Consider the following 13,946-nt stretch of genomic DNA (forward strand, 5'->3'; position numbering starts at 1 on the left):
ATGCATAAGTATGTGTACGCTTCACTGTTGTATTATATTGTTAGATAAATGTTAACACTTACATAGTGTACATAGATAAAAAACCATTGAGATATTGTTTACCTCTTTAGTTCAGAGGAGCTCCAGGATTAAACTGTATTTTCATAGAACTCAGTTACTAAGTGGAGTCTCCTATTTTAGGTTTTTACAATGCAAAATCATGCTATTGACACCAAAATGGTAATCATAACGGTAGAGAGAAACCTGAGCTTCCATAGACAAGCATTTTAACACTTCATCTGGATGTATTTAGTGCAAAGAAGTGCCTAGTATATATTGGAAACAAACAATGGGAGGAAGCTTAGTTGTCCCAGGCATACTTGAATGTGAGGGGGAATGTCCCTTTCTTCAATTCTATTCTCTTCTTATAATGTCTTTTACTAAGAAAATACAGCTTTGACCATACATCCTCCCTGGAGTGAAAAACTACTTCTGAGAGATCCGTACAGGAATATTGATCCTGTAAGCTCAACCTATGCTGTTACATAGGCCAAGCTTCCTTTACCTCTTTCCTTGTATTGTCCCTGCCATACAGTTAGGAATTAAGGTGCAAAGGCATTAGATGATGTGCCCATGTGTTCTGTACTGAATCTGTAGATGTCAAGCACTTGGCTAGTTTTACTTAACCCCAGATTTTTTCGTGTTCTGCAAGGATTCCTAGTTGAAGCATTGAGATGCTGGGGTACTTTTCACAGTGTTTTCATTATTTGAAATTAAAAGTTCGCACCAGGAGTTATCCTACAATATAATCAGGAATTATATTTCCTAAAGCACAGTTCTCCAGAAAGGCTTAGAGGTCAGGAGATATTCTGAACCTGTCCAGGATGTATCACCCCGAACCATAGATGTGCTTTGTCCCACAGCAGTAGGGCTTGATCTTTTGTGCTTGAACCTCCATTACTTATGCTCACTAACATCAAATGATGGGTTTTCAAAAGAAAACATTAGGGAGTTGTGTGATTTTTACAGTCAGTGGCAATTTTCCAAGTGAAGTGAAGGGCACGTGTTGGCCAAGAATTCTGTATCACAGTTGAGTAGCTGACATAACGTATGTTTTTCAGTTCACTTTCAGTCTTGCCATATGCCACAAAATACTGCAACAACCTGACTCTCTTTACAGTTTCATTCTGCAGTGTTTTCTCTCTGAAACTTTGGATAACATGGGCAACACTTTGAATTACTTTGTTAACTGGAATTAAATTAGACTTTGACTAATTTTAAATGAAGATCATTAAATGTGAAAATGAACCTTATTCTGCTTGCATCCATCACAATGACAGATATAGATGCGTGGGCAAGTGTAATCCATCCATAGGTTAAATGAGCACGTCCTCTAGGGAGTGTGTTGAACCCATGATATGCCCCTGAAAACTGTATTTTGCATTTACGTGTCTGATTTAGAAAGACATGTAAAAACCCATATTCTCACATTGTTTTATGTGTACATCTGTTCTTCTTAAGAGGTACTATGTAGTCCACTTACAGGAATAACACAATGGCTCCATATTTCACAATCTCACTCATACACTGAGAAATACTGGGCATGTCGCACCTAGTGATCCATACTTCATCATGTCATCTTCAGGCATCTTTTGATGTGTTGATACTTTATGATCCACAGGAAATGTTCATGTGATTTTTGGTTGCTTCTTGGTTTGGTTTTTTTTTATTATTGTTCTTTATTTTATTTTTTTTAATTCTCAGTTTCTTCAGTCAGTCTTCTAGGGATTGCTTTCAATTATTGTTTCTTGATTTTAGTATGACTTTTTTCCTTCCAGTGGAAAGTATTATCTGCTTCCATCCCGCAGGCTTAAGCAGACTTTGCATTTTTCTTCATAGTGCTATCTAATTCCATGCATCATCTAGAAAGATAATTTGTTCCTGCTCTACTGCTGCTCAACTGTTTTAGCTGGTGTCTTTCTCACTGCGTATAACTGTTCTGTAAAACAGAACTTTAAGGATGACATAAGGACTTCCTTTGTTTATAATATCTAAACAAATATTTGAGAGATATAGTTTTGAAGGTATGTACAAGGTCAGAATATTTTTTCTTTTTTTTTTTTTCCTTGGTATTGCATTTCTCAAAGGTTTAGATCAACAGTGTTTGCTTTGTTTTGCCTTTCATATTTTACAGTTTTGTATTTCAGAAAAGACTTGTAGAATAAAGGTACTGTTCTTTTTGCCTTTAGCAATCCAGAGCAGAAATACCTGCTTAGTAGTTCATTTTCAGAAACCAGCGGTCTGAAAAGGTAATAAGCAAATGGTAGCTTTCAGATAAGGGTATATGTTGAAAGAAAAGAAATATAGGAGAGAATTGGGCAAATATGGAGCAGGGGTTTGTAGTTAATTGAACGAAAAACGGAATTATAGGAGGCTTCCTTCTGAATTTAGGTTTTGAATATATATAAACAAGGACTGTTTCCTGGTTATGTTTTAGCATCATAACTGCAATTACATTTTAATTCTGTGTAGTTTGGAATATCTGAGTATTGGACATAATGCCTAGTTGAGGCCAGAAAAGGCTACAGTTCTTCTTTTTATTCTACAGTTTTTACTCTTGTACGCTTCTGGAAGAGCCTGTTCAGCTACGTGATACTCATTATCAGCCGTATCCTGACCTCTCTAAATAAGTCTGGACTTACTGGTAACCACCTGGGTGTGCCACTGGTGATTTGATGGGGTTGATGGTGGGTAATCAGTATGAAAATTTGCACATTAAATGGGCACCCTATCAGAGCAGCCTGATAAGAATTTATACAATGCACTATTAAAGTTGCATGGTCTCTGTGGCAACACTTATTTGAGTACAGAGCCACTATGCAGTATAAAGGCATACAGTGAGTTTTCTTATAAAATACCTATTGATTAGTATATGCGCTGCAAACAGCCTCATCACAGGCTTTCTCATAACCCACAGTTATCGTTATAGTACTTCAGAGCAAGCAGGATTCTGGTCTGAGCAGAACATGAAAGTTAGGTGGTTGATGTAAGAGGGTTTTGATGCAAGTGAAATGTGAAAATAGTTTCTAATAACACGTACAACATGCATTTAGGAAGTTGCATAAATCATACATTAAAAATACAAATCCATATACAGATCTATATTAGTTCCATTACTTAAAAAGTGGTGTTTTCCCATCTAGTAGAGCTTTCTGACTTTTTTTGAATTTGCAAAAGTGTTTCATTGTGAATCTAGATGATCAGTTCTGTATTCTTCTACAAATCTAACTGTAAACTGTATATGATATCTGTTTTAAAGTATGGTTGAGAATTACTTGCTGTTCAATGCCTAAATTTATATTTCATATGGTTATATGTATAATAAACATACACTATTTATATATTTTATAATATTTTTGGTTAAATATTTTGTGAAACCTTTCAATGACAGAACAGTGATGGAAAGGTCAGAAAAGTGCTATTCTTTGTGAGGAGGAGAGCATTAAGACACTTACATAAAGGTCACTTACAGGAGCTGTAAGCTTTCATGAGACTTTATCATTTTGCTGACAAGGTCAACTTGATATTGATCGCCTGGGTATTTTGTTTAGTTACTTGAAGGCCAGTTATTTGAAGAAACCTGTGTAAACATGCAGGCAATATTCTTTATACTCCTGCCCTATTCCAGCATTTTGAGTTGCTTATTGTGTTGTCTTTTTCCAAAGAAAATATGAAATAAGATTAAAGTATATGATTGCTAGTGTTTAAATTCAAGTTATCATAACATACCATCATTCATTAAATTTAACTGAATCTCTTACTGTAGAAAAGCTTGAAGATTTGATCTGTTTTTTATTGTGTGTTCCTGATTCATAAGAGTTTTTCGATGAAAAATTTTATGAAGCATTTTTCCAGTTCTTGCAAATGATTTATCTCCTGCTTTCATATCAGGCCAGGTAGCTGTGGGTTTATGAGACATTAATGCCCTAAGCAAGAATAAAGGCAGCACAAGTTTAGTCCATGTGTGAACGAAAGTCGAAGTTTACTGTGACGTTTGACGCTCTGGTGCTGTATCTCCAGCCGTTATGTGAGCCGTTAGTGCCACTGTGTTTTAGATGGCTTTCGTAAAATTGGGTTGGGGGGAAGGGAAGAGGTAGCCAGGTGAGCTGAAGATTTTCTTCCTTCAGGTGATGAATGAGTAGGGAGCTTGGGATCCGTCTGCGTTACATCTCTGTCTGCATCTTTCCACCATAAAGGGTGTAAAACTTCGTGTTAAGTCTTCCTGGTCTTGTGCAGCATGCACAGGCAGAAAGTGTTACAGCCTGGCGCTGAAGTGGCTTGGTGGACAGTCTTACGCTGAGAAAAGTTGAGCCGTGGCTTTGCACACATGTGCCAGGCCTTTGCGCCCCTGCAGCTGGAAATGTGGTCGTGTGTGGCAACGGCAGGAGACAGCAGTAGAGTCCCCGAGCAGGGGGAGTGTGGTGCTAAAGGTTGTGATCTTCATAAGTTGGACATGTTTTTTAATCATTCTTGCCCTTACATAGTAAGGTAAAATTACAGCTTTCAAGGGGATATTTCATGGAGCTTTTACATTAATTTAGATTTGAGAAAATGCACATTCTTACACATGAGAAGATAGCACATATGAAAGCAACACAGTGAAAGGAAGACCTGGAATATGTAAAGAATCTAATATTAATTGCTTACATTAAAGGATTTGGTCTGTCTGCTGCCTTGGTTAACATCACTAAATATATTTCTGCTACAAACTCTTCTCACAAAAAGTGGACACTTTGGTTATCAAACCTTGTTTTAAAAGAATAAAAATAAATCTTTGTTAAATAGCGGGTTTTCTGCAGCCTAAGTTTTACAGGTCTCTGTGCATCCTAATAAATTTTTATTACTGGTTTAAAAAAAAAAAAAAAAGTCAGTATTGAAACATCCCGCAAAATAGATGTGCAGCAAGGTTATCTTTTAGGAGGAACTTCTGTGTATTTTTTTTTTCCTCTAAGCCAAGATGCATCAGTATACTACTAATTTTTCCTGCAATGAGCTAAATTGGTCGGGTTCATTGTTTTGAGTTTTTGAAAGCAGGATGCACTGCGTGCGTCTGAGGCTGCTTGCACTTGTCTTCATGGCAAAATTTATTTCTTGTCTACTGCATCTTCTTAGTAGAGGCCCTTAATTTCTCCTCATTTTCCTGTGGCTTCTGTAACATCGTCTCCATTTGTTCTGTCAGACAGGATATATAGGAAGGCTTTTTCCTGTCAGTAACCATTTCTATGGAGTCATCAGGTAATCTCTTAAGCCAACCCTGTGCTTGTAAGTCACAGCATCGTTGTGTTCTTCTGTCACAGATCAGACTATTAAAGCAACTCATAAAATAAGTACTGAACTTCTTAGGCAGTAATAGGCAATGTTGGCAAATAACAGTAAATTATTTAGGCAAACAGCTTTTGAGAAGCAAATAGTGCTTATTAGTAACTTTTCTACAGAAGCATCTTAACACCAGCTTGATAGGATAGGGTGTGATCAGTCCAGAGCACGCAAACTTGGGTTCGCTGCTGAAGCCCATGACACGCTTGTCAGCTGGCCTTGGTCTCTGGCAGGCGGGCGGCTCCTTAGTTTGTCTTTTTAGTTCTTTCTCTCTTGAAGCACGTTTTATTGACTTCAGCGCTTTCAAGCCCACTCTGTGAACTGCATTTTTTTTTACTTTTTTTTTTTTTTTAAAAAATGCTGGAGCTCTTTGCCCAGGTGCTATTTGTTTCCGAAGAGCTGTTCCATCTCAGGTTAAATGATTGGATGAAACTCCCTGAGATTGTGTGTTTCAATCAAAGATGTGTCTTTAACCTCTTTCTCCAGATAGTGGGGAAGTGAAGGCATGCGCTCCATGGTGTTACTTCTGCCGTAGTGGTCTGTCTCCCTTCCTGCCATCCCTCCAAGGCTTCTGAGGGCCTGGATTTTCTTCTTCTGTTGCTACGTTAGAAGCCTTATTCCCTCTTCACACCATGCGCAGTGTTTTCCACTCTTGCTCAGCAAGGTGGTCCTTTCAAAAGTATTGGGAGGACACGCAAGCAGGAGATGAAGTTCTGCTATGCTGGAACACAGTGACAGCTACCATCAGCTGTTTCTCAAAAATTCAGACAATTTCAGAAGTTAAACTCATCTCTATAGCCCTCTAACAAGAAGTGCTTTCTGTGGGGTTCTTTATGTTTACCTTTTATGTGTTTTCCGTTTTTCTGTGGTTGCTTTTGGAGATTCATATTGTACACTCACAGCTGGAAATGTATGGGGTTAAAAGTCCTTGTTGCAGATGGGAAATAGGCTGATATCAAACTGGGTCTTAAACATACTTCTTTCTGCTGCAGACCTAAAAATCATTAAGAAGCTGTGAGCAATTGCTTTTTAATGAAGCTAAATCTCTTTTAACTTACAAGTTTTTGGTCTTCTAGCAGTAATATTTACAGCCACCTTTTTTGTTACATTTCTTTTTCTAGGTTAACAGCATCTGTTAATCTAAAAAAAAAAAAACAAAAAACAAACAAAAAAAACAACCATAAAAACCCCACCCCAACTTATTTTAAGAGCTCCCTGTTTGTGAACCATGCTGCTGTAAAAGGTGTGCCATAACCCCTGTTATTTCATCGCAGAGTTTGCCTTAAAATTAATGATGGAAACAGCTTCGTGAAGGCAAGGTTACAGGACAAGTGCACCATTTGCGTGTGCAGCTGTAACCCCCTTGATTTTAATGCTATTGGATTTGAACATCGTTTTAATGATATACAAAACTTCAGGCTTCCGTTTGGCAGGTTTCATTGAGGAACAGTATAGCCCCCACGCTGGTATGAGTTTAGGCAGGAGATGCAGAGGGAAAAGGGGGTTGTACTGCAGGGTAGAAGCTTCTTCCTGCTGAAATGGGCACACGGTCTAAAAGGAAAATGTCCATTTCTGCACCATCATATGCTCTCGTAGAGTAACAGCATGGTGTATTTTTGTTTTTACTAAGTCTGGTGGTTTTCTAAACTGTGAAGACTCTTATTCTTGATTAAATGTAATTTAATTTCCAGCAAAATACTTCAAAAGAGTGAACTTGCTGTTTTCTAGACTTCATATTTTAAAAGATACAAAATGTAATTTTCACTTCAGAAGAGCATGCGTCCCTTTAGAGAAATAGTAATACCAAATATAAGTTTTTGTAACACGTTTTGTGCATAAGGTATGGTTATTGCTTGGTCTAATAGGATAAGTGCTTAAGATTTAGTTCTATTTTTTTTTTGTCCAAGTTGCTGTTATTTTACTTCTATTTTTAAAAAGTAAGACAGTAAAATATGACATGTTCAGATTCTTTCCTGGATTAGAATGATACTAATAGAATTTAATTGGTTTATATCAGCTAAAAATTAAATTCAGCCTTTGTGAGCTAAATTTATATATTATATCTGAAATGGATTATTGTTTGTTTATTTGTTTTCCAGGAGTACTTCCTTAAGGAGTTCCAGTTTCTTGTTTTTCATGACTTTGAGCCTATTTAATCAGAGATGGAGCAGATGGACTGCAAACCCTACCAGCCACTGTCAAAAGTTAAACATGAAGTGGATCTAACTTACACAAGTTCTTCAGATGAAAGTGAAGATGGGGGAAAGCAAAGGCAATCTTATGACTCAAGAGAAACTCTGAATGAATATAGCCAAGAGCTAAGACTTAATTATAACAGTCATAGCAGAAAAAGAAAAAACATTGACCAGTCTACACAAGGTAAATTGTTTATTTTATCTACAAATTATGGTTATTACTTTCTGATTACTTACTATGAAGCAATCTCATATTGTCAGCAGACAAGCAAACATTTTGTTTTCAAAGGCTTGTAGCGACAACCCACTTTTTACCTATTTTTAACCATACCATAATATCAGAAATGTAGGGAATATTTTTTTGAAGTAAAATTGCTTTTCTAGCAGGACGGACTGACTAGTATTCTGAAGACCATCACATGATAGCTATAGATAAATACTTCTTTAGTAGGAGCTACTCTTCTTACTAATGTTGACGGATTAATTATTTACTACCTTTGCATATGTTGTGTGTGTTTAGTATAAAATCAAGGTTGGGGTTGTAGGCTGTCTCTGCATGAGCTTACAAAGCCTGTGAATGAATTCAAATGAAACAATTCTCTTTATGACATTTCTAATCATATAAATGACCAAGTCATTTAAAAACTGAAGATAATGTCTTGTAAAAAAAAAAGGCCAACAGTTAAGTTTCTTTTATAGCCTTTTGCATGATACAGACAGAAGTCTAGGACAGATATTTGAGAGCTTATGACGGTTGAACTAAGGTTAGGAAAAGCTAATGTTTGGTTAGAGATAAACACTAAAGACTAAGACTAATGAAATGGAAGGAAATGAGCAGAATTTACTGCCGCATTCTCTGAGAGACTGCTGTGTGTGGAAACTCCCTTTGTACAGACAAGTGGCTTATCTGTTGTTGCCTTTAGCTCTGCCACAAATTCAGGCAAGATGGTGGGTCAGGGAGAACATTTTTAGGGATCAGAGTGCACGTCAGAAGCAGTGAGAGTCCTGTCCCCTTAGAGGTAACAGCCACAGGGTTCCAGGGTCAGTCACTCCCTGCTCTTCAAGGAAGTGGTTAAACTGATTCGTTATTGTGTGGCCAGTACTTCTCAGCTAAAAATTCTGGTACTAATTTAAAAAAAAACAAAAACAAAAACAAACATAAGAAACCCCAGCAAAAAATAACCCCACACAAAGCAACCCAGTCCCTCAGTGCTCACTCAGAAAAGCCTTTTCTAGTTTTCCGAATATTAAAATATTTTTCTTCTTTTACAAGAAGATAAAAAATATGCTTTTTGAAGATGGAAAAATTGTCTCCTCTGTGATGTGTAAATTAATGCAAAAATTAGAATAGCTGTGCTACACAGCTCTTGCAGCCTTTTTGTTTTTATTGCAGATATTCTGAATCAAGGTACTTTCCTAATACTGGTGATGTCTGAAAGTACCTATGATTCACGGGAGAAACAATACTTAGCTGCCAGAAATAGCCTCAATCCATGTACATATATTCCCTCCAAAGAGTTACAAAACTGCAATATTGGGAAAGAAAAGTCACGAATACAGATTTCAACAAAGTATTGTATAGAAAACTTGACTTAAATGTTCAATTCTTTATAAATGACTTGATCTTGAACATGTTATGAGAGTTTGGTTAACTAAGATATGACTATACTGTTGTAACTGGAGATGATGTACATGTACTTGTAGATCTACTTAAAGTAACTACCTCTTTACTACTAACTGTGGCTCTGAAAGCACCACCTCTGTGTTGACCTAGGCCTCTGAAGAGCTCCCTGTTTGCAAAGCTTTGCTGCTATCGATATTCAGGTTAGCTGTAGTGTCATAGCTTGGATACATATAAAAGGATTGCAATCATTCTGTTGTAGGCGTAAGAAAGCAGCCTGTGTGTCACATGTTGAATTTATTCTTCCAGAAGAGTGCCTCTGAAAGCAGTCACATTAATAATTTTGGAGAAATGGTGAAATCAGTGTGCAATTCTGCAAGAAGTTGTCAGGAATGAACTTACCTCACTTATTCAGGACTGGCCTGTTAGGAATCAGGTTTATGCTTCCACAGACCAACAAGTATTTTACACTCGTGTTGTAAGATGATTTTATTGGAAATATATGCCCCAAGATTTTTTCCATTCACATTAATTTTTATGCGATACCGTATAAATTTGCAGATCTTCTATTTTACAAGCATTGGTATTTTTCGTCTTGGAAGCAATAAACTCTTGTACTGCTTCAAACTGCAGTGTGAGGCTTGATATCCGTGTTCGTAGAAAAGCACTTAAGCCTCGACAGTAGTTTGTCAATATGCAGGGCAGCACTTAAATACTTGCTTACCTCTAGGCACCTTCTTTCCTGAATTGTCTAGGTCAATATGTTATTATTTAATATATACTGCTTGCTTCATTGTGTTATTGAGCATAAAAGTGTTCTTAAAAACATATACTTGTGTACTGGTTTGTAAGGATGAAGTTGAACGTTGCTTGTTGTACTAGAAATCATAGATTTCTCCTGTGACAAATTCAGTTTGGTATGACTGAGTTAGTAATCGCACTGCTAAGTATACCTGTTTGGCTTCCCGGGAATTCAGCCCTGTATCTTTCTAGTGATTGAAATCATACAGTTTTCTTCTGTCACAAATTGAACCTAAATGTTTGGCCTGGCAAGCAGCACAGATTTGAAATATAAAACTGGTTGAGCTCAAAATTCAAACAAGAGCAAAAAAGTTTGTAAAGCTGAGTGTAAAATTTCAGACTTCAGCCAGAGTTTGATTTGATTACAGTTCTCTAGTGTGTTATTTCCAAAAGGACACCAGGTTTCACGGTATGGGGCCTGCGAGTTGGAGAGTTCTGGGTGATTCTTGGTAGTTGCTCAGTCAATACCAGAAGAAAATCAGGTTCAGTTTTGGACTCTGAATCTGGCATGAATCCGTAAAACTGTAGATGGAATTTGTTTTAAACCCATTCTTTTCTAAAATTCCTCATCAGAACCTTTAACAAAGTTTTTCTCATGTTTGGCACATCTTTGGAATGTTAAAAAAAAAAAAAAAAAAACACCAAACAACAAAACCCAAACACAACCAAAAACCCCACAGCACCCCTTTTGAAAGAGCATCGTTCTACAAGGAGAGCGCTGTACCGTGCCGTTGCTTAAAACTATTGCATAAAAAAAATTCTACGTGTTAAATCTAAAGGGGCAGCCATAGTTGTATCCCCAGGTAATAATGTTCTTCTCTAGCTACTAGCTACAACTGAAATAGTACCCTGTATTTAAGATGTGATGAATTAATGGATTGTAGAGTGAGGATAACATCCATGAACTTCATCCACGAAAGGTGTGAGAATAGATGAGAAAATAGACACATAGTAACAGTCGTGAATGAAGTGATAATGACGAAGGGTGAGATAGCAATCAAATGAGCTCTAATGGTGGAATGTGAGAAGAAAATTGTTTCAGAATAAAAAAATTAATGAAGAGAAGCTTATAACAGGAACAAGTGTAGGGGTACCTGTACTGATCTAGTTAGTTTTGTGAAAAGAATCACCAATTTAGCTGTTTATGGAAAGGAAGAATTTGTATTGGCTACTTAAACATGGCAGGTCATATAAATTAGACTGGGCAGTCATCTGAATTTAGTAGATAGCTTCAGAGTGAAATGTGATTTATTGCTCAAAATCCTGATAGAGCTCAGCAATTTCTGTGACGTTTTTTGTTAGTGAGCAGTTGACTATTTCATTGTTACTATCAATATTGAGGATTTATTTCTATGAAAAGTTTCAGTTGAAATCTGACATTATGTAAAATCGTTACACGTGGGTATTTATGTGTTTGCATATATAGACGATCTGTATAAACCAGAACTCTACATGGCATGAACATAAAGGAAACATTTTCAGAGTTCTCAAATATATCCTACAAAATTGAATAGCACTGTTAGTATTTTGCAAAACATTTTTTATGTCAAAGTTTTGTTTGAAAGGCCATGTGTGACCTTACAAATTACAAAAACGTTTGTTTAAAGATTGAAAACAATACCCAAATATAGAATACTTAACTGCTTTAATATTTTTGTACTCCTTACAATTCCTGAAATTGTATCTCAAATCTTACTCTTCAAAGAGGAATGGTTTATTGCTTGGTTTCACATGTCTTAGAGATAGGAATATGAAAGAAAAATAAACGCTAAGTACAGAATTAATCTATTGATTAAGCAATGATTTCTAGGTGTTATTCTTGAGGTCTAGTATTAATGTCCCTCATGGGGAGTCCAGTGCAACATAAATTGTGTCTCTGCAGTTATTTGCATCAGAAACTGAAATTCCAGATTTAACAAATAACACCACAGGCTGTTTCAAGCTGAGCGAAGTTTTACTGGCCTAACAACTCAGTGTGAGCAGATACAAAACTCTCCTGACAAGTGTCGTTGAGGAGTCAGTGCTAATTGCATAAAGTGTACATCTAAAATGCATTCTCTTAGTCACTGGAATGTTCAAACTCCTGTTTATCTGAAGATATGTAAATCTGCAATATCTCATCCTGGAAAGAAGACTTTATGAAGTAAATTTCTGGCAGACCCAATATCATAGAGTTTGGGGATATTGGCAAACATAGTAAATTAATTCTTGGAAGAATTGGTAAACAGAGTGTTTTGTATTTGAATGAGACGGGGTAGAATTGGCAGAAGTCGTCAGAAATGTTGTTCTTGCTGGGAAACTCATTGACGGACCTGGCTGCAAGGAAAAAAAGTTCTCATAGTTGTACCATTCATAGCTTGCACTTCTAGCGTATTGGTGACATGTTTACATTGTTAGAACTGTTTTCTTCCACAGTTTTCTCTGTTTCCACCAAAGTAAAGATGAAGGGAGCTGTATCCTACAAATACTGGCAGTACGAAAAAGCTTTATGGCTTTTAGGTTAATTAGAGATTTGTAGAAAACACTAGTTTAGAGGAATGAATTCCTGATAGGATAAGCATCTGGAATTGAGTCATTGGCATGATAAATTTTATTGATCGTTAACAATATGAGCATACGGCGGTAAATTTCTGGTTAGACAAACGTGTGTTTCCTGGCAAGATAAATATATTGAACTGCGTTATGGGCAAGGCAAACTGGAGTTATTCCTAGCAGGAGGATCCAACAGCAAATATTCTCTGGTAAATCTGTGGGAAAAAGTCAGCATTACTAGTATTCTAGGAAATGATGTTTTAGAGTACTTCACAAAGAATTGACCTTTTCTGCTTTTAGCCCAAGAAGTAAGGAAAACTTTTTTCTAGGACAAAAGCTGGAGATTGGTAACGTAGTAAATGTTTTGTAGAGAAGGTATATAAAATTATCTTCAGAAGCAGTAGGTAAACAGATCCAGCTAAATGTTCAACATCTTCCTTGAATGAACTCCATTGGCTTCATGAAGAGGTCTGGGTCACCGTGTGAGAAAGCTGTTCTCTTTAGCCTTCACTTCTGTTTCATCCTTGATTTTTTTTTTTTTTTTTAGCTTACCATTCTCATTTCTGCCCTCTATTACATTCTAGCAATGGTGAGGATACATAGGCAATACACATTTTCCGGTGCTGAAAAGCACTTTCTTTCCCTAGAAAGGAAAAACTACATGTGGGGTGCAGAAATCGGCGGTCTGTTTCTCTATGCTTTAAAGTTCAGCAAATTTAAGCTTACCAGGAAAGTTTAAGCACGTGTAACTCTTAACATCATATGACCAGTCAAAAACAGTTTTACTTATCATCATAGACATAAATATAAGGCATGGTGACAGGCACTGGTAGGAAATTGTCCTGTCAGGAAAATGTCATGGCGGTTTTTTGTCATCTGTGAAGTAGCAAAAGCTTTTTACATAATAGCCATATTCTCCTCTGATTTCAGAATTATGTAAATCCATTCAGGGCAGCAGATCTGCTTTGTGTCTGTACCAGGGCCATGGAGAGTTGAATTTGGGCTGTATATAGCGTGTGCTTTTTGTTTCAATTACTTTATTTTCAAATGACATGTAAAGGTAAACAAGCCAATCTTTATTAGCTTCTTCCCTTAATCTCTTATGTATAACACTAGAATAATCCACTAACATACCACAAGTTTGCGGTCTTGTGAGCCCTTCCAGAGGAAACTGATGCCAACAGAGTGGCTGTGATTTTTTTTATCATTTTAATAGAGATTTGGAGCACTTATCTGGGTGAATTTAGGACACTTTGCTTTTAAACTTCCACAAAGAACAATTAACGAAGGGAAAAATTTTATTGGGGCCATCCCCAAGCTCTTCTTGGTATTAAGAAGGTAGAGCTCAAGTACTATCAGTGCTAACCTGGTGGTCGATGGAATAGGGTAGAACAGTTCAATATAGCTCTCCCTGCTAGTTGAATATTTTGGAGCCTTTGCCA

General features: G+C 36.8%; 1 protein-coding gene across 5 annotated transcripts in view; it reads left to right on the plus strand.

The window, feature by feature from the left end:
• The window catches only part of TENM1 (teneurin transmembrane protein 1), a 634,570-nt gene that overhangs the window by 371,052 nt on the left and 249,572 nt on the right, over positions 1–13,946 (plus strand). For all 5 annotated transcript variants that reach the window (XM_087748549.1, XM_087748548.1, XM_087748550.1 and 2 more), the window contains one exon: positions 7,455–7,734. In XM_087748549.1, the coding sequence (XP_087604675.1) occupies positions 7,518–7,734 (217 nt within the window). In that variant the 5' untranslated portion in view covers positions 7,455–7,517. The remainder of the gene's footprint in view (positions 1–7,454; positions 7,735–13,946) is intronic.

The sequence above is a fragment of the Nipponia nippon genome, unplaced genomic scaffold (genome assembly GCF_047370975.1).
Source record: "Nipponia nippon isolate SJK-2023a ecotype South Korea unplaced genomic scaffold, ASM4737097v1 scaffold_12, whole genome shotgun sequence".
Taxonomy (NCBI): Eukaryota; Metazoa; Chordata; class Aves; order Pelecaniformes; family Threskiornithidae; genus Nipponia; species Nipponia nippon.